This window comes from Sphaeramia orbicularis, chromosome 19, assembly GCF_902148855.1.
Source record: "Sphaeramia orbicularis chromosome 19, fSphaOr1.1, whole genome shotgun sequence".
Taxonomy (NCBI): domain Eukaryota; kingdom Metazoa; phylum Chordata; class Actinopteri; order Kurtiformes; family Apogonidae; genus Sphaeramia; species Sphaeramia orbicularis.
This window is the reverse complement of record NC_043975.1, coordinates 27,792,299-27,811,818: the sequence shown is the minus strand read 5'-3', so window position 1 is coordinate 27,811,818 and position 19,520 is coordinate 27,792,299. Positions and strand designations below refer to the sequence as shown.

The following is a 19,520-nucleotide window of genomic DNA, read 5'->3' as shown; positions in this document are numbered from 1 at the left end:
TAAACACTGACTGACGAATGCACACACACATGTATACAAGATGGCAACAAATACACATACCCCCATGGGTGCACTAATGTCCACAGCCGCACTTGAGCTGGACCCTAATGGGTTGGACCAAAGCACTAGCCAAGTGTCAGGGCCCCGGCTTATATCATCGAGTCCCCTTCAAAGTGTTGCTATGTTTGTTTATCTGACTGGCTGCTCAAATTCACAGCAAGGACATGCCCCTGCTCATTTCAGATCTGCCTGACATGCAGCGGGGGTAAATGTTCTTCAGGGGCCTCATTAGAAAATGATAAATATAATTAATATTTGAGCATGCTAGCTAGGGCTCCACACTGGAGAATTGGCCTTTTGAACACAGAGATGGGAAGTGTGAGCTCTCCTGAAGGGAGAAGTAGCTGCTCACTGCCTCTGCATGTGAGTGTGTGTTGCTTGTGCGTTAAAACTCACAGCCAACACAAACGCACGCACAATGGCATCCACGAGAAAGTACAAGTAAGAGTAAGTGTGTATTTAGCTTCTGGGGCTCCACTCACCTTGACATGGATGCGTTGACAGTGAGCGCAGTTGGGTAGGGGTGTCTGAAACCCCCTGTTGTGATTGGATAAACAGGTTGACCTTGCCTGGGAAGTAGGGAGAAAAGAAGAAAGGCAAAAAGGTAAAGAAACATGGTTGATGGAAGAGGAGAAGGTAAAGCCCTCTGTCTCTCTCCTCTCCCCACCGTGGGCCTCTTTATTCTCATTTGATCAGGACAAAAATCTAGGGGATTGCAGAGCGCAGATCAAAGGGAAGAAAACTCTGAACAATTTGAATGCCACAAATCTTGATAGCAATGGCTAATTAAATTTCATAACCCTTCGCTCTGTGTCGACAGAGTGGGGCCCTGTTCCTCCCCAAGCTGGAACTAGGTGTTTTGTTGTGATAATTAAAGACGAAGCGCGGGTCTCTTTAATGGAGCCATCACGCTAATTGAGGTCTACACATCCAAAGACAAACAATAATGAATGTAAATTTATACCAAAATAAAGTGCAGCAAATCAAAGGGCACCATGGCTGCGCTTGGGGCCTCTCTCGGTATTTAGATCGCGGTGAGAAAACATTAAATTAACAGAGCTTAATTTGTAGCCTTTTGTCATATTAACAAGTGTTGACAAGAGTTACCAGGGGAGAGCCCCCGTGTGGAATTGTGGGTAAAATACGGGCAATCACAGTTCATTACTCTAATTGGACTATACAGAGACATGCAAAATAGTATTTGCCACAAAGTAGTAAGTTTAGGTTGGCGAGGGCCTGAGGAGGCTGCGATGGGCTTCTGTGGTCCAGGAGCGAGTGTGTTACAAAGTTAATGTCTGGGCTTTTGCCTTTCAGAGGCAGACCCACCCTGGGGACCATCAGGAGACAGAGGCAGCTTCGTAGACTGAGTTTGCATGCATGAAGAAAAACATCCTGCTGCTCCACACGTGTAAATAAACACCTACCTTTATTGTTTACTCTTTGTCTCTTTAATGGCTTTGCTTGATATACTGATAATGAGTAAGAATCACTACCATCTATGGCTACCTTTTTTCACACAACTCACAAGAGAATACAGTAGAAAGAGTAATAAAAAAAAGGATTTGCTTACTGTGGTACTAACCATCCTAGCGGATGGGGGATTTGGCCGACAGTGCCAGGTGACAGTGGGTAATAAGGAGATATATCTGGAGGATGTGGAGGCCTTGGAATTCCTGTGAAATAAAGAGGATGACAGCAACAGAGAGGAGGTGGACAGACAGGATGATGACAGAGAAGAGAACCAAATCTTTGTCAGTGCTGAATTCATTCTTTGTCGAGAGTTTCACATCTGAACGGGGCAGACATCATAGGAGTGCAGATGGGAGGAAGAGGAGGAGGAAGAGGGCCTGTGCTCGCATGTACACAGTGCTAAATCACACTTCCTGATCAAAGGCCTTTGAGGCGGCGGCACAATGTGTTGCAAAAGGCAGAGGGGAGAGAGGTGAGGGAAAAAAACACCAACGCAAATCTTGTCACATTTGTCTGCTGAATCAGAAGATTAATGATATAAAATGACTGAGGTTTAGAAGTTAACAAAACACTACAGTATAATTAAAGCCTTTGCTGTGATCAGAGGCCTGTGAATACAGGGCTACAAATTGGGTCTGCCTGCTGATTTACTGGCATGTTGACTGGATGGATGTGGATTTTACCTGATACCTGATCATTCCAACTAATGTTAAGAGTTTAAGAAATGTTTTCAGAAAATTAACAAATACTTTTGACACGTTTAATGACACTGCGAAATACGACAGGTGGTTCATATCTATACATACGGTAGATATACATTGACTCTTTGGTGTAACTGATCCTCAGATTCAGCATAAAAACTGGCAGTGAATTTTGTTTATCCCCCACAGGTAAACAGTGACAGAGATGTCCAATTTAAGGACAGCTCTCGTTGAGGGCATCGCCGAGCAATCGCAGCGTCCACGGTGTTGCCTTTACTTTCTGTGGCAGCTGACAGGCGGAGAAACTGCATCGGCAAGCTGCCCCGGATAGATGCCTTGAAAAGGTCTCACACTCGTGTAAAAATAACTTTCTCTCTCATGACAAACTTGAGACTAGAAATGTGTAAAAGCACAGCAGGCAAGTGTGTGCGCTCAAAAGACCAGATACAACGGGGACTTTCATTTTGGCTGATGTTTGCTTCTTCCACACAGCTGGCTTGCCTGTGCAGCTGTTGCAGATATTTGGGATGTTTTGGTGCCAACATGGCTCGAGTAGAGCCAGATCAATCTTCATAGATCAGAACTTGGCCTGTATTGGTGGTTACACCCAGTCTGCAGCTGATCCAGGTTATCCCTGAACTGACTCTTGAGAGGATTTCTCTTACTGATGGATAAGAGTGTGTGTTTAAGCAGAAAACTTTACTTAAATGGGAACAAAGGAAAATTCTATTAAAAAGCCAGGCCTCACAAACATTATCCCATCGCCACCCAGCGCTCAAGACCTAATATAGCTCATTAATTAATTAAACACTGAGCCCAATTAAGCAGCCCCATTAAGCACTACATTAAACAGCAGCTGGCACATTATTTCCCCTTTGTAAGGACCATCATAATAAGAGAACATTATTACCTAAAACATGACTGAATCCACCAGAGACGACTGAAAAGCATGAAATTATTCACCGTACTGAAAATGCATTAACCTGAAAGGACAGGCTGAATGACAAAATGAAGCGCTGGGTCAAAAAGCTCATGGAAATAAATGGAATTGTCTCAAAAAAAACGTTTGCCGGCTGGTTTTTGGAGAGAGAGATGTGTGGGCTGAATTTGACGACCAAACATGGACGCACGGAAACGCTAGGATCAACAGGCTGTCGAAACGGTTTGAACGGTGACAAGGGTGGCAGTGTTTTTTTGGATTTTGTGTGCTCAGACCTGGAGACGTCATTCCAAAGAGACATGTCTTCAAGTTAAGCTCTGGCGGGTTCTGTGCATTTACTGCTCTGTGGTATTTAGATGTGAAGACCTGCAGATACACTGGCTGTCTTGTTAAAGTCTTGGCATAAAGTGCTGTGGTCATGAGAAGTCACTGTTCTTTGCTAAATTCCATGTTTTATGTTGTTCCTGAATGTGAGGCCACTTTCGATGGAAGGAGCAGAAATAATGATAACAATAATGATAATTAGACTAACTTTTTAGTATAAAAAAAAACAATGATTGCTTTGTGAAGCCTTGTATAACAAATTGGCTTTAAGAACATTAATAATAATAACATGATCCTGCATTTGTACCTGTTTTAAGTATGCTATTTGACTGTTCTAATCTACCTATTTTTACAAGAAGGTGCCTGCAGACTGACAGACGTCGACAAGACAAACATAAGCTAATTCATACATGTACCATAGCAGTAGAGCATATTCAAACAGTTACACACCCATCAGGTGCCTTTTTGAAAAGGGTTTTTACCTGTTTTTCAATGAATTTTGTTATTATTGAATGTATTATTTTTTCTGTTGATATGTTTGTGCTCCATACCATCTATTTGGTGATGATCAAACTAAAATGAAATGAAATGAGAGTTGCTAACAACTAAAGTTAAGTCATCTAAACTAAGTTAAAACTTTCCTTCTTCTAATGGTGTTTGTGTCCAGGAAGCAGGTTGATTATTGCCAACATAAATGTCTTTTCCAATAAACACACATTTGTCTTACCTGTTTTGGGGTCCACGTCTGTCTGTAGGTGAGGTGGGGGGTTCCCTGGTGTGAAGTGCTCATTGCTGTAGGTGATCAGAGGCGTGAGAGGGTGCACGTGGTGAGGGTGCTGTACCACAGGAACCTTATTAGACTGAGAGAAAAGGAAAGGAGAAAGGGAAAGAAGAAACAAAAAGGCGGGGTGTTAATATTTGGGTTAGGGGTTTAAGATTGCAGGCGCCTGCCACAGAATTACCACTTGGTCTGTAAAGCTCTCAAAAGAAGAGCTATCAAATTCTGGGTACTCTCAAGGCGCCAAACCACCAAACCACAGTGAAAATAGTGTGGTTTGTAATTAAAAACACTTCTGTGGTGTCACCCTGGAATTCAGTAACACAATCTAAGAGGCTTGGGGGGTTGCCAGTTCACATTTGGGTCTGATGTGTGATGAGGCACTTTTAACCATGGGTTGCAGTGAAGTAATCGATCATCTGTAAACCACAAAATCAAGGCAGCGCGTGTAAATCCACAGTCATTAGCAGCTCAAGTCAGTGCAGACTCTGCTTCGCTTTCCTCCTCCTCCCTTGCTCTCGATGCCTCCTCCTGGTCTCCCCTTCCCCTCATTCATTCCCCCAGGGCCCGGTTCACGGAGGGTAGGGGTGTATTGTAATAAAGGGGTTAGGAGAGAGGAGGTGGGGCTGAAAATCCATTTCTGCATTTTTGCCAAATTAGTTTTAGCTATGTAATCTTCTCTTTGTGCTCCTAAGTGGCGCAGGCCCCCTTTTTTCAATTACCAAAGATTACAGTGGAGCTTTAGGGGTGTGCTGCCGTGGGCCCCTGCGCTAACCGGAGCTCAGCCCCTCTCATCAGACCAGGCTGGGACAGACACTAATACACACAGTCCCCCCAACCACAAGATAACCAGATTAGAGCTCTGCTGTAGATTAGGCTGGTGGCAGAGGCTGCTCTCGCCTCTTTACCCACACATCCTTATCCTGCCCTCAGCAGTCAAAGAAGCAGCACTAATCAGGCTTATCATAACATGGATGATATGTTCAGGGGGAGAGGAGTGAGACACCAAGCTGCTTGTGTGTGCACTCTCACAGGCCACACACCCTCATTAGCGACTTTAACCCATGCAAGGGAGGAAGAAAAAAAAAAAGCTCCACTGTGGCACATTTCTACCAGACTTTGAAAAACATTAATAGGACTAGATGTTGGCAGGGGAGGGGGGCATAAGAAGCTCAGCTGAATGATGCTCATTGACAATACAAATGCAAAGCGGCAAGCTCAGGGCAAGACAAATGTGGGCAGAGCTTAAAACTGCAACATAATGATTTACTCTTAATATCAGGCCCCTAATACATCAACAGTCCATTCAGAACTAAATTTCCACTAAAGCTGTCTATCTGCATGGCCCGGACTAAACCAAGCCATCTAGACTTCTATTCTACCGTAGCGAGTGGAGATGGGGGAGTAGGAGGCGTGGGGGGGCATTCCCTATTGCCATGGTCCCAATGAAAGATTAATGAACCCCAGCAGAACTCCAGGGAGGCACAGAGACTCCTGGGACTCATTCACAGCCCTGAGCTGAAAAGGCTGGGGAGGAGAGAGGAGAGGAGAGGGGCTGGGGGTGTGTATATGTGTTTGTGTGTCGGGGGGGTGGTGGTGGTGGTAGTGTAGGTAGGTGGAATGGGATTCGTTAAAAAGAAACACAAACCAAGGCGCTCCTCATTGCCTCCTGATCTGATCTACGCGTTCAGAAATAGAGGGATGAAAAAGAAGAACTGGTGGAAAAAACAATGTGGATGGGGGTTATGACAGCTGCCAAAAGCAGCTGATGAGTGTGCAGCTGAATGTTAGAGATGGCCTCTGCACCCCCCCTCTCCTCGCTTTCTCTCTTGTCCCCCCTCTATCTCTCACCTCCTAACCTCCTCCTTCACGACTCCCCGCTCCTCCCTCGGGTAATGATGTGAAAGAATGTTGTCAATTCTTCATCTCTCAGTGGTGAAAAGCTTTAGTGGCCATTTAAATGAGTTCTTTTGTCCAGGGGCCTCGGCCATTGAGAAGACAGTTCAAAATGCCCATCCACTGAGTCCACATTTAGACAGAGGGTGTTAGAGTGGGTGTGTAAAGGACTGAGGGAGAGAGACGGAGAGAGCTAGAAGCCAACCGATTTACATCATAGTCACTTCTGGTCTGAGAGTGTGATTTTTTTTTTTTTTTTGTTACAAGTCCAGGGTGAGGCAAATAGCAACAGGCTGGACTGACTGCTGCTGCCAGAGTACAGAGATAGAAAACATAATGACCAAAGTTAGGATAGTGAGGATGTTTCAGGCATTTTAAAGTGTTTCATAAAAGGCATATGTTTCTATTAGGACCATGTACAACAATATCACATAAATTATACTGCAATACTATAAGTAAGGCAATAAAATCTGAGAAAATTAAGTTACATCAAATAGCTGAAGATAATTGATAATCACTGGCTGTCCAAAGTCTTTGCCAAAAATCAAGTTGTTGAAACTCAAAAAACATATAAACAAATCTCTGACAACGCTACTTTCTATTCATTCCCTGACTAAACACACACACAGGTGTATCCCTTGGGTTCCTCTCTGTCAAACCCACACTTCCACCTCTAATTTGGTCACACAGCTGATGTAGGTGCACAAATCAGGTGTCACACACACTCGCACACTCCACATGCCATGTGATCATTGCACACGCAGTACACTTTGTCTGCTACTGACGTCAAATCAGCACCCGGTGGTCCCTTCGGAAAGGAGGCCCAGCACCTGCCCTTTGGCCACAGTGGGACAATAAGGCCCAGGAACTCGTCTGGCAGGCTGCTGGGTGCTTCAGCCGCACAGAGCGCAGAGAAACAAAAGCAGGCAACGTGGGAGGCTTTACTCTCCCTGCTCCACAAAAGCCAGGGGAAAAGAAAGCACATTTCCTGCCCCTACACCCCCGCTGACTTGCATCTTTCACACCACCTCCGTCATTACAACAAGTAAATACAGCAGAAGACAAACAAGAGCTACTGCTCTGTAGTCGTAATGTCCACATTTTCAAGCTGCAGAAAGAGATTTTGCATTCAAAAGACCTGAAGAAAAACTTAAGAGCATGATGTTGTACAAGCATCAATGAACACGCTGACTCCTTCCACATCCAGGACACATACGGCGCCTGCTGCTGAGGAAGGCCACTGTTGTGAAGTGGAAGGCACCATTCTAAAGCACAGTATAAGAAACACAAGCACCATTTGCAGCCACTGGTTATTTTATTGATATCACCTTGGCTTTTATTTCCATCTCTATAGGCTTATATGCAAAAAATAAATGTATATGCCTGAATGTCTTTCTTTTCTCTGGGTTGTTGTGGGGCTCTACTGTACCTGTACATTAATGCATAGTAGTTATTCAAAACTAATATCAATAGCTGCAGAGTTGGATGTAAAATATTTGCTCTACTCGCTGGTGACTAATGCTCCTTTTCCGCTGTGTGTAAAGAGTCTTTTGGAAGTGGACAAATGAGTAAGTCAGACCTCTGGGGAGAGAGAGGAGAAAGCAGAGGGGGTGAGAGAGTGACAGCAGGACAGAGTGAGACAAAAGGGGAGGGGGAGACAGAGAGGTGGAGGCCGGACAGGAAAAAGCTGTTGGCCTTGCATTTCCGCCTGGTGGCACCTCGCAGGGCCAATTTGAGCCCTAAATGTGAAGGTGGTGACCTTGCGGGCCCAGGGGGGTGGCTAGCTGAGCCGAGCTGGGTGAGGGGGGGGTGGGGGTGGGGTGAGAGTCTCTGTCTCTCTGCTTTATGTCATGATATGATGAGTTGTCACAACAGCTTGCGGGGCGCTAATGAGCTGCAGTGAGGCCGGGGCAGGAAGGGAGGCCAGGAGGAGAGCGGAGAGAGATGTGGGGATGACAGTGCAGTGATGGATGGGGGTCCTCTCAGGCCTCCAAATTCCAAAGCAAGCAGAAAAAGCTGCCAGAGCGCCCTGAGCCTCTCCCAGAACGTGCAAGTGGCCCGCATCCAAGGCACATGGAGCGACAACACACACACACACACACACAGAACAGAACAGCCGCAATACTGGGAAGCAATGAGGGAAAGAGTGTCAGAGGAGGATTTCTGAACATGTGATTACAGCAAAAGTACAAACTGTGCCTCCACTGTATAAAGAATCATCTGCTATCATCCAGTGTCACCCTACTGAAAACTGTTTACAAATACAGTTGAGGTTTTTTCTCCTTTGGGAGGTATAGAGTGCCCCCTCCAGGCTAAAGATCTTCAAGCAAAACCCCATATCATACCAGCCAGCACACACACACACACACACACACACACACACACACACACACACACACACACCCTCATAGCATTCAGTCAAATCAATCCTCAGATTCAAGCAGACAATCTAAGGGAATACTTGGAGATTAACGGCAATGGAATATGAAATGCTCTGACAAATTAAAGGCTTATCAGAGCCATGATCCTCCAGCATACCACACTGATTAAAACGCCCTGCTATGTTTCAGAAATTATATTTCTTGGTTAATCAGAAGGAGAAAAAAAATCCCTCCACAATATTAAGAACCTGGGAATTGTAAGGCAAGGGGGGGGGGGTTAAAAAGCAGATATGGAGGTGTTGATCAGTTTTCTGTTGCAGTGAAGATGCGTCTCTGAGGGCAAGGGGCTCCCGAGACCACAGTATATTTAAAAGTTAATCTATTCACTTTGCTGCAGTGACATGCCGACTGCTTGATCAGAGCGCTGAACAAAAATATTATGTGGGCCAGAGCCTTTGCTCCCCTTCCTCCTGCTCTCTTCGCTAGCACTCAAGTCGTTCGTCACCATTTATTTTTGCTTCCCATCTTTGATAGTCGGCACATCAAATAGAATCGCAGAAAGGACATGTTCTGATATGTCACAGATAAATAAAACTGTGCACAAATAGCTTAAATATGAAGTGCTATTTGGTAGAACTGTTGTATTCTGTGAAGACAAATCGGCTCTTAGACGCACGTGTGTTAAAGCTTTTTTTTTTTCTTCTTTTCAATGTAAACAGCCTCTTGAGCTCTCATACCTGAGTTAAAGGGGCTTCGCTAAGAGGTGATATTGTATCACAGTGTTAAGAGCCAGACTGAATTCTGCCTTTTGAAATGCAATCAGCCTCTCAGAATTTCAGTTGAAAGCCAGGCAATTAAGAATCTGAATTGGATGGCAACATTAACAAAGGAATATGTTAATATGTGAGGTTATTGAAATCTTATTTTACATGTCATGGTTTTACATGAGTTTGATCAAATAATACTTTAAATAATATTACTCTCAAGAGAATCGTGTCTGATAGAGTGGCCTTGATTTAGGACAACATGATGATTTTAATTATTCTAAAGTGTACTAAAATTGCAGTAAGGTATTATTGTTGTCATACTCGTGGTTTACGCAGTTAGCACACACATATTTTAGCATGAGCAGAAATGTAAACACACAAAACTTCATGTGGCAAAGCAGTCATTTTAAGCTCAGAAACTCAGATGACCAAACCTCTCCTTTCCCCCCCTTTTTCTCACCACCCTACTCCCGACCTGCACCTCAACAACAACCTGTCAGAATAATGCTAAAAGCCTTCAGTGGTAAGAAAAAGCAGAGACAGTGAAGAAGCAGGGGAGCAGTGCTGCGTTACTCACCCAGCTGCTCAGATTAAGGTGCCAGCAGCCCACCTGCTGGAGGAGAGAGAGCCCGGGGCCCAGGACTCCTCCTGCCTTGGCTCCCGTCTCCTCCGGCCCGGCTGGAGCTCCATCCCGTGGGTACATGACCCCCTCTGTCCCACCCCCACCCCGGTCTCCTCCTCCTCCTTCCACCTGGCCCCCCCAGCTCCTCCTTCCCTCTCTACGCCGGGGAGAAGCCCTCTCGCTTCTCTTGGCCGCTCCTTTCCTCCACTTCTCCTCCTTCTTTGTCTGTTCCTGCTTTGCTGGCTCCTTCCTCCACTGTATGCGAGTGTGTTGCCGGGCGTGTGTGTGTGCATGTGTTTACCGTCCCCCTTCTCTTTGCCCTTGCGGCCGGCTGACCATTGTTTCCTTAGGTTTTGTCATGAAAGTGCATGTATCTCTTGTGGTGTCAAATCAGGCTCAGGGTCTGAGGCCTAGTTTCCCCCCATAAACAAACACATACACACGTACACACACACAGTCACCACAATCCTCTCCACCCACCCACATCCATCCTTAAAAAAAATATTAAAATCCCTCAAATCCTTCACTCCAACCACAGAAGCCCTTGTTCTTAGCGGCCGGCAGTCTCCTCTTCTTTCTCAGTGAAAGTTTTGAAGCCGGTGACAAGAAATACAAGAAGTAGGAGCCAGAATGTGGACAGAGAGAAGGAAAAATTATTGTGTGCAGCTTTTCAGCACTGCTGCAGTCTTCCCACTAGCAATACTCCAGAAAAAAAAATATATACTCACAAACACACACACAAAAAAATCAGTTATTACCCAAATCCCTGCTGTACGTTGGGTCTGTGTATGTGTTTCTTAAGAGTATGTGTGTATGTGTGTGGGCTCTGCTGTGCCTCCAGGATGCCCAGAGACGAACTGGCAGCTTGAAAAGCTTTGGCTACAAGGTAAAGCGAGCAAGGCGAGAAAAGGAGACAAAGAGGAGAGAGCAGGAGAGGGAGAGAGATAGAAAGGGAAAAAAGGAACAAGACACAACAACATCCACAAAGGGAGGGCAGGCTCAGCAAAGTGTGGCCAACAGTCACTTTATCTGTGTGATGCTGACAGTCCCCTCTTCATACCCGCTTACCGGGGGGGAAACGCAGGAGAGGGAGAGAAAGTCTTCACTCTGACACCGATGTGGCACCCTTCGTAGCGATCCTTTTCATTTTTTTTTTCCCCTTCACCCTTTTTCTAAACAATACCTTAGAGTGGAGAACAATTCTTCTCTTAACTCCCCCCTCAACTCTCCCTCCATTCAAGGTTCATGTGAACAAGGCCTCGAGCTCTTCCTCACCACCCTCTTCTCCCCATTCTCTTTTCTCCGCAACTATTTCACCTTCAAACCTATTCCTTTCAGAAAGCTGAAGTCAAACGATGAGATTCACGTGGTCAAGACTTTTTTTTTTGTTTGTTTAAAAGAAAAGCACAAAGAAATTCGACAGATCTATTGGCCATTAGACACGGTGCATTAAAGGTGAATTCCCTCAAACGTGACTTCTCCATTGTTATTCTGTAAAACTACCCATTTATACTTTAAATTTACTACATTTTTAATTTTAATATACCCTCAATGAAAAATAAATTTGAGAATTCATACCTCTTGTCTGTCTGGGAACATGTATTTCAACATTTCACATTTAATAGTAAAGAAATATTTTTTGACATTAAAAGAAACTATTTTTAAAACATATTTTCATAAATTAATATAAAGATATTTAATTGCATTTTAAAAAAAAAAAGGATGTTTCTTTTTTCATTAAAAAGGAACGGATTAAACTGATCACAACTAAAAATTCTGACAACAGAATTAACTTTCACAATTCAAGGGTAATTTTTTTTATTTATTCACCTTATAATTAACTCGACTTGTCATCCTTAAATTATCTTTCATAACCTCTAACTACCTAAACCTGACTAATGACCATGACAAATTAAATATTAATGGAATAAATTATTTGCTCCTCAACACAGTAACACGTGTTTTATATATGTATTTAAATCTGATTTAATTCACTGGTGTAGAAAATAATAAACAGGAAAAGGAGGATCTTATAAAAAATAAAAATCTGTGAATGTGAGGCCAGAAAAATAAAACAGGGATTAACGTTTCACAGCTGAGTTAAAGGCATTTTAACAGTTGGCAACAAGAGTAAGAGAGGGTTTTTCTGTTAATGCGCTGTTCCTATTTTTTGCTGCACTCCTTTAGCTTGTGTGTCAGTGTTAGGACGCTGCTCTTCCCCTGGCCTGCAGCAGGCAGTCCTGAGGCCCTTAAAGCCAAAACAAAGCCCTGGGAATGTCCTTTACACAGCCTGGACAATAGCGGCGAGGCTTCAGCTTGACAAGTAAAAGAGCCCCGACAAGGCGGTGGCTAATTGCCTGCCCTCCCTCCATTCAGCCGGCCCGCCACGCTCCTGCCATCTCCTTTTGTCCCACGTGCACTTTCTTAAGTAAACTGCCAGTTTGCCAGCAAGTGATGGACAGCTCCCAATCATTCAGCAACAATGGCATCAACACCACAACACAAGAAAGCCGAGGGGGGAGAAAAAAATACTCTATTCCACTCCACTGTCAAAGATGTTCGCACGAGACCAAAAAAGTGTGCACAGGAAAAAAGAAACAAAAAAAAAAAGACAAAAACTTTTAGAAATCGAGGAAACGGAACAGCCTTTGGCTTATAAAAATTCATGATTTTGTCTGAGAAATTTTAAAAATGTAGGATGAAACAGAAGTACTGTAAAATCACAACTTCAAAGTCTAGGTTTTCTTGTGTTAATATTCACATTAAAAAAATCCAATATGTTTAAAATGTCATGTTTCATAAAAAAAAAAATACAAGCACTTAAAGATTTTACACATGAGGTTAAAAATATTAAAACCTGCTTTCTTAATGTAAACTGAATACAAGGAGAGCTGAGGTGGCAAACATTCTAAATGACTTACAATTAAATCTAAATTCAACATATAATATTTAAAATCCCTTGGAAATAAATAAAGGAATTTATTAATCCAGTTAGATGTAATTATGTTTTAAACATACAATAAAAAAGTCATTATTTAGTTTGATGTCTTGGAATAATACACCCTTGTCAGGCTGTCAAGACAAAGCAATCAAACAGTGCCTTTCATTATCCAAATTGTCAATCTGTCACTTAGCAACATAAGTGTTATAAATTGCCAAACGGAGCCCAGAAAAATATCCACAAGTAAATGGAGTTAAACTATAATATTTAAAGACAAACAAGCACCAGAAAATTAAGCACAAGCGTAATTAAAATGTTGAAAAGTCTTACCATTTAAAAGAGCTGTATTTGGGATGCTGCTCGGTTCCTGGTTAAAACAAGCATGCTGGCACTCGTGGTAGTGCACAGACTCCAAGCAGACTCCCACCACCATGTCAGCCACTAATCCACTGGGGGGCAGCACCTCATCTACGGCAGCCCCTCGCAAACGCCCGATGGGTTAAGCCGATAAGAGAGCGGCTGGAGGACCGGGCGAGAGCCTAGGTACGCTGGAGCGACTTAGGACGGCAGCCCTTCAGGTCCCAGAGCGCAGAGGACGGCGAGCGGGCGGCCAGAGCTGGATGTTCACTCTCAGCCCCCTCATGCATTCAAACGCTCACTCAGGCTGCGCTGCTCTTCTCCGTCTCTGACCGGGACTCCCTCTTTCCCCCTCGCCCATCTTCATATCCCCCCTAATAAGCTCTTTTGTGTCCATCTCTCTTTCTTTGATAAGTTGAAAGAACAACAAAAAGAGGGAGAGAAAGAGCGAAGCTTTCATTCAGCGGCTTGGCAGACATAAAGGTAGTGGAGTGCCGTCTATAGGAGTTGCCCTAACTTGGCTAAACTCAAGCAGCAGGGTGTCTCTCGTCATGTCATTAATCCCCAAAACTAGCCACACTCCATTCATCGCTAGTCACACTAAATTAAATACAAAATCAAAAACACAAACGCCTTGCCGAAAAAGTGTCAGGAAAAAAAAGGCTAGAGAAAGCATTCCGATTCCAGGGCAAAGGGTGTGTGGTGTTGCAGCCACGTTGCCCCTCAGTCCTGCCCGTCGGTAGCCCCAATTTTTGATGTAGGACGCTCGGAAAAAACATCCACACAAAAGACAAAAAAACAGACATTTATCACCAAAAGAGCCTGTCATTGTAGTGGAGCTTTTACACCTCCAACTCTCCTGCCTGAACTCTCTTAAGACAACTGAGGGGGGAAAAGGAACCCCTACTCCAAAGTCAAACCTGCCAGACAACAAGCCAACAACAGCAGTTAAAACAATACCAAAATACCAATAAATGGAAACAAGCCCTGTATGGTTTTCGTGAGAGCTGGCAATAGAAAATTCAACCCGGCCAACTGGTGGCTTGAAGAGAGGAAGCCCACTCTTAAAGCCGTGATCCGACCATCCACTATACCACCGCTGTGAGCCTTTTAACCACAGCAGAAAAAAATGACTATTGATCTTCAAATGGCGATAATTGAAAAGATCAAAAGATTAAACAAAAAATCGAGAATGTGCTGACTTACCATGTTATGCTCCTTTTTTGTTGTAAGTTTTTGTTAAAAAAAAAAAATATTTGCTCAAAGATGCAGCATTGGAGGTGTCAAATTTTTGTAGCCGTCTCTTGATCGTATTACTTCCACAGTCCTGGTTTCCAATGCGTCTGAACTTTTTCCCTTTCTCTTTTATTTTGTTTGTGGTACCTAGCCTTTTTTTCCCCTGCTTAAGACTTAAAAAGCCTTCAGCTCAGCAAAGCAGCACAAATTATCTTGCCACCTTGCTCAGCTCTGATGCTTTGGCCGCTAACTTTGGAAGGCCCTTTACTACTGCATCAAAATTAGCATTGTCAAAGCAGTTAATGAATATTAATATTGTATTTGTCATTGGAGCTGGCCCATTGCTGAACTCCAAGTCATCCATCAGGGACAAGATTAAGCACACAATTATTTCTGACTGACAGGGACCAAATCTGGAAGATATTTTTTTTCCTCCAACAATTTAAAGAAAAAGACACAACATCATCTTAAGGTACCTCCCATGAGACGAGACAAGATTAATACACTTTTAATGAAGCAAGATTTCATGGTGCATGAACAGCAGGAACCTCAAGAAAAAAAAGGAGAGGAATATAGATATATTTTGACTCTTAATTTTAACCATTTTTTTAAGGAATGAAATAATAAACTAATAATTTTGATGACGCCTGAAATTTTAAATTCAAAGAGCATCTTTTTTTTCTGTACATGAAAAACTGATTTTTGTTTTTTGTTTTTTACAAGAGGATGTGGATTTGCTTCTTCACCTTTCTTGGAACATAAGAGAAATAAGATGTACAAGCGCTGCACTGTGAACAGCGCTGGCGCTAAATTTAACATGAAACATTCATTAAAATCCTGAACCTCCAGCGCTCTCGGCGGAGCCCAGCGGAGCGCCGACCGCTGAGGACCACACAGGCAGCCTCCATCAGCACCACCCGCTGCAGCGTTTCAGCCACATCCAGGAGTTTCCTCCCTTCTCCACCAGCCGACACCGCGACTGTTAAACACGGCTCTCTGCACAATTCTTCAAACCTCCGTCAAACATCACAATGCACAATTTTAAATGTTCTCCAAATAATCTGGTGATGCTTATTTCTCTGCAATAAATCATCTGTGGAAATACTTCATATAAAACCTCTCTCACATCTAAAATATTTGCCTGAACCAGAAGCAGCCCTACCTGCACCTGTCTTGAAAAATTAAGCAGATGACATGCCTTCTGCTTCACTCCTCTGTCCCTAAAGCATCGCAGTATCTTTTGCATGATTTAAAAAAAATAAAAAATAAGAGGAAACATTTCAGTGTGTTTTTTTGCTCACATTATGTAAGTCAGGCATCATTCTTTTTCCACATTTATCAGACAAACTTGTCGGTAACTGCTTTTGATCGAACACAAAATGTTATTTCATGCACATTAAAACTTATTTTTTATTTTGTTTGCGCCCTTTTGAAGAATGCGACTATGAAATACAATAAAATAAAATAAAAAAAGTATTCAGGGATTGCACAAAAAAAATGGCAGATGTGGGGCAGTAACACCAGCAGCCCAGTGAATTGGTGTGAGTGCGGAGGTCAAGCTGCGGGCTTACCTTGGAGCGCCAAGCCCCTGCCGACCACCCTGCCGGATCCCTAATACCATTAGCAACCCTTAGATGAACATACTAAATTGGGCTTTTGTTCTCCAGGTGCCGATTCGGCCTCAGTGGCTCACTAGTATCACAGCACCGAATGCAGATGGTACTGTCTTTTTTTAAAATGAATAGCGCGCATAAGAAAGCGCTCCGTTTTTGCTATTCCTTAAATCTCCAAAAGCCGTCGGCATTGCGGTATGTTTTTTTTTTTCAGTGCGCTGTTCTAAAGAAAACAAAACAAAATAGATTTATTGCTTTATAATTTTTTAAAAATCAATTGACTGAGAAATCTAATCTAAATATACAACACAATACACAGAATTAACTGTTATAATTTAACTTGGAAAAATAATGTATTTGATCATGTAGAAATCAGGAATATATACTTAAATTCCGAATCAAAGACAAAACTGATTTTATAGAAATTAAAATTAAAAATCAGTCGCTTAAATATTACAATAATTACTGCTAATATTATTATTTGATCCAGAATAATTATAGTACAATAGAATAAATAATTTTTTCCTCATTATAAGAAATGCAATTTCTATGAAATATAATATCTGAATTTCGGCTCAGAAATCATTACTACTTGTTACTGAATAATTTGTCAGTAATACAAGGATTAAAATGACGGATAAAAAATGTAGATTGTAAATGTAAATGACTCAGAGGAGACACTAGATATTAAATTCTGATTAAATAAACTATCTTTTAATTGTTGTGACACAAACACAGATGGTGATTAAGTGTTCACATGAGGCCGTCGATGGAAACAGGCATCGAACACAGAATCCCACCGCCGCTTAATTCAAGTTGAGAGCCTAAAACAGGTCCAATCTAGGTGAGGAGAGAAAGGAAGAGAGAGACGAGAGGGAGCAGAGCAGGCAGCTCTGTGGCCCAGCGTGATCACATCAGCGCTAGTATCAAATTAACTCTCCGACTTTGAAACTTATTGATCTGCTATTAAGACACTAGTGAACTTGATGAAGTGAGTGCTGTAGGTGACTCTGGGACTTCAAAGTCTCGCACCAGCCACATAAAACAAGCCACTTTGATCCCCGCTCCGCTCCTCGGATCTGGAGAGGGGGCTTCAGAGGAACCCCCCAATTCTGCTCTCCTCTCTTCTCCCACTCACCCCGGGCCCGGGCTCCAGCTCTCTCTCTTCCTTTGCACGTCTGCTGATGCCCCAAAAACTGCCACAGCACTGGTGCCACAATATTCAATCTCACTACAGTCAGCAAGTTGAGAAAACAGTAGTGTACAGTGTCGCAGACAGATCTCCTTTCTGATTCAACAAGAAATAATAAACCAACATACACACAGAATATGCAATATGATGTCAAAACAACTACTGGAATACAGCGGCCATCTAAGCGTATTGGCATTAAAATTCAGTGTGGATAAGAAGGGGATTCTTCATGCCAAATACGGCATGTAATAAGGTCGGCGATGAGAGAGACAATGCAGAGAGGGAGATAGCAGTACTATTGTGTGGCGAATACATCCCCCTCTTCGCTTAAGGCAAGTCTTCCCACTACATTAAATACTGTGTGCTGCCAATCACACCTGCCTTTTTTTCAGTTTGTGCCACTGGGTGGAGGTAGTAGTTAATGTTTTCAACATGCACCGTATCACTATAATATACTGGAGCAGACACAGCCGGCCTACAGAACAGTACTGCGCTCTGCCAGTTAAAACCTTTATGGGACCAATCTAAAAAAAAAAAAAAAAAAAAAGAAGAAGAAATACCAAAACAAATATAAACAAAAAAAATCTATCTTTTCCTCTTCGTTTTGCAGCCTGCAGACGTGAGACACTAAATCTCAGGTTCTCCCTCCACTAAGCTGCTAACTTAGCAGGACTGAGTAAAATAAATATTAACGGCTAAATTAATCATCGGCAGGACAGTGTTTGCGCTCAGGCTCCAGTGCTCAAAGGCAGGGTGTGTGTGTGTAAGTGTATGTTTGTGTGAGTGTGTGTGTGTGTTTGTGTGTGTCTGTGTGTGTGTGTGTGTCTCCACTTGGAGTGCCGGGGCTAAGCTGCGTCTGTTTAATTAAGAGGGGTAAAACAGATGACAAATGCGAGACAGTTAAACATTTAATGTGTGCTTATCTCCCCCCTCATTTATTTAGTTGGGAGAGATTCAGAGTGGGTGGCGTTTAAGAGTGATGCGCCGGCGAAACGCTGGTGGAATTAGTACACAGCCCCGTGTGCCGTGACAAGTCAGCAAGCAACACACAGCCATTTCCTGACAATTGTTTTGACGTTTTGCAACTTAATTCTGTTTGATGAGAAAGAAAGGGATTACGTGATAAATCACATAAACACAAATACGGATTGTGCGGCACAGCTGTTTATGAAAAGCACATACGTTTCAATGTAAATGACACAGTGTCACTTAATTATGGATATAGTATTTTTAGCAACACTGCTGAAATTGTCAAAATAAACTGTGCAATTAAAAATGGAACTATCAAAGGCCTACTTTCTCCTTCATTTCACCTGACAAAGATTTAATTTTTTTCTGGATGATCCCCATTGTGTATCTGGTGCTGATGCACATTGCCTAGAGTCAATGTCAAATCCCAGCTCCAATAGTCCCACAAAAAATACAGAACGAACACTGCCCGCGGCATACACATCCCTTTACTCAACCCACTTGCAATATCTCACCCAAAGTTATCGCTTCCAATGTGACAATGTTAAAATGAAAAACAAAAAAAAATTCTATTTTATATATAAATATATATATATAGAGAGAGAGAGGGAGAGAGAGAGATAAAATGGGTGGCAGAGATGGGGGGTGGATGGGGGAAAGAGAAGCCGGAGCTAAAAAAGCAAAAAGAGGGAGAGGGAGAAAAAGAAGAAAAGAAGGAGGAGGAGGTGGAGGAGAAAAAAAGCCCTGTGCCACGAGCATATATAAGAGAAACCTTCACCAATTAGTGGGGAGAAACGGGAGAGGGAGCTGCCGCGGCGTCGGCACTCAAAGAGCCAGGCCTCGCGGCGAAGCTGTCATGTCGGCAGGATTGATCAACAGGCCTGCTATTTCTAATGGCATGTTGTCATGAAGCTGCAGCCATGGGGAGCCACCTGCCTCAGTCCTCGCACAGCACTCTGTGTATTTGTGTGTGTGTGTGTGTGTGTGCGCATGTGTGTGTGTTTGTGTGCATGAAAGATGGGGTTGGGGGTACTGCAGCAGCCATACCTATTCTGTGCCCATATATCTTTTACTAACAATTTGAAAACAGCCTGGAATCCTCCTCCCACTCTCTGGCAGTCTACCTTGCGTATCCCTGAAGGTGAAAGAAATGTGCTATCTTGGATTGTTCTTTACTCTCATACAGCAGAGCCAAGCTATTGTAATATCCAACACAATGGATACAAACTGTACACTGTGTTGTGTAAAGAGAAAATGTAAATGAAAGGAAAAG

General features: G+C 43.1%; 1 protein-coding gene across 23 annotated transcripts in view; it reads right to left on the bottom strand.

Annotated features, from left to right (window-relative positions):
* Positions 1–19,520, bottom strand: part of tcf7l2 (transcription factor 7 like 2) — an 87,892-nt gene that overhangs the window by 12,610 nt on the left and 55,762 nt on the right. For all 23 annotated transcript variants that reach the window (XM_030121738.1, XM_030121749.1, XM_030121739.1 and 20 more), the window contains 3 exons: positions 4,223–4,355; positions 1,631–1,733; positions 543–629 (listed from right to left, as the gene is read on the bottom strand). In XM_030121738.1, the coding sequence (XP_029977598.1) occupies positions 543–629; positions 1,631–1,733; positions 4,223–4,355 (323 nt within the window). The remainder of the gene's footprint in view (positions 1–542; positions 630–1,630; positions 1,734–4,222; positions 4,356–19,520) is intronic.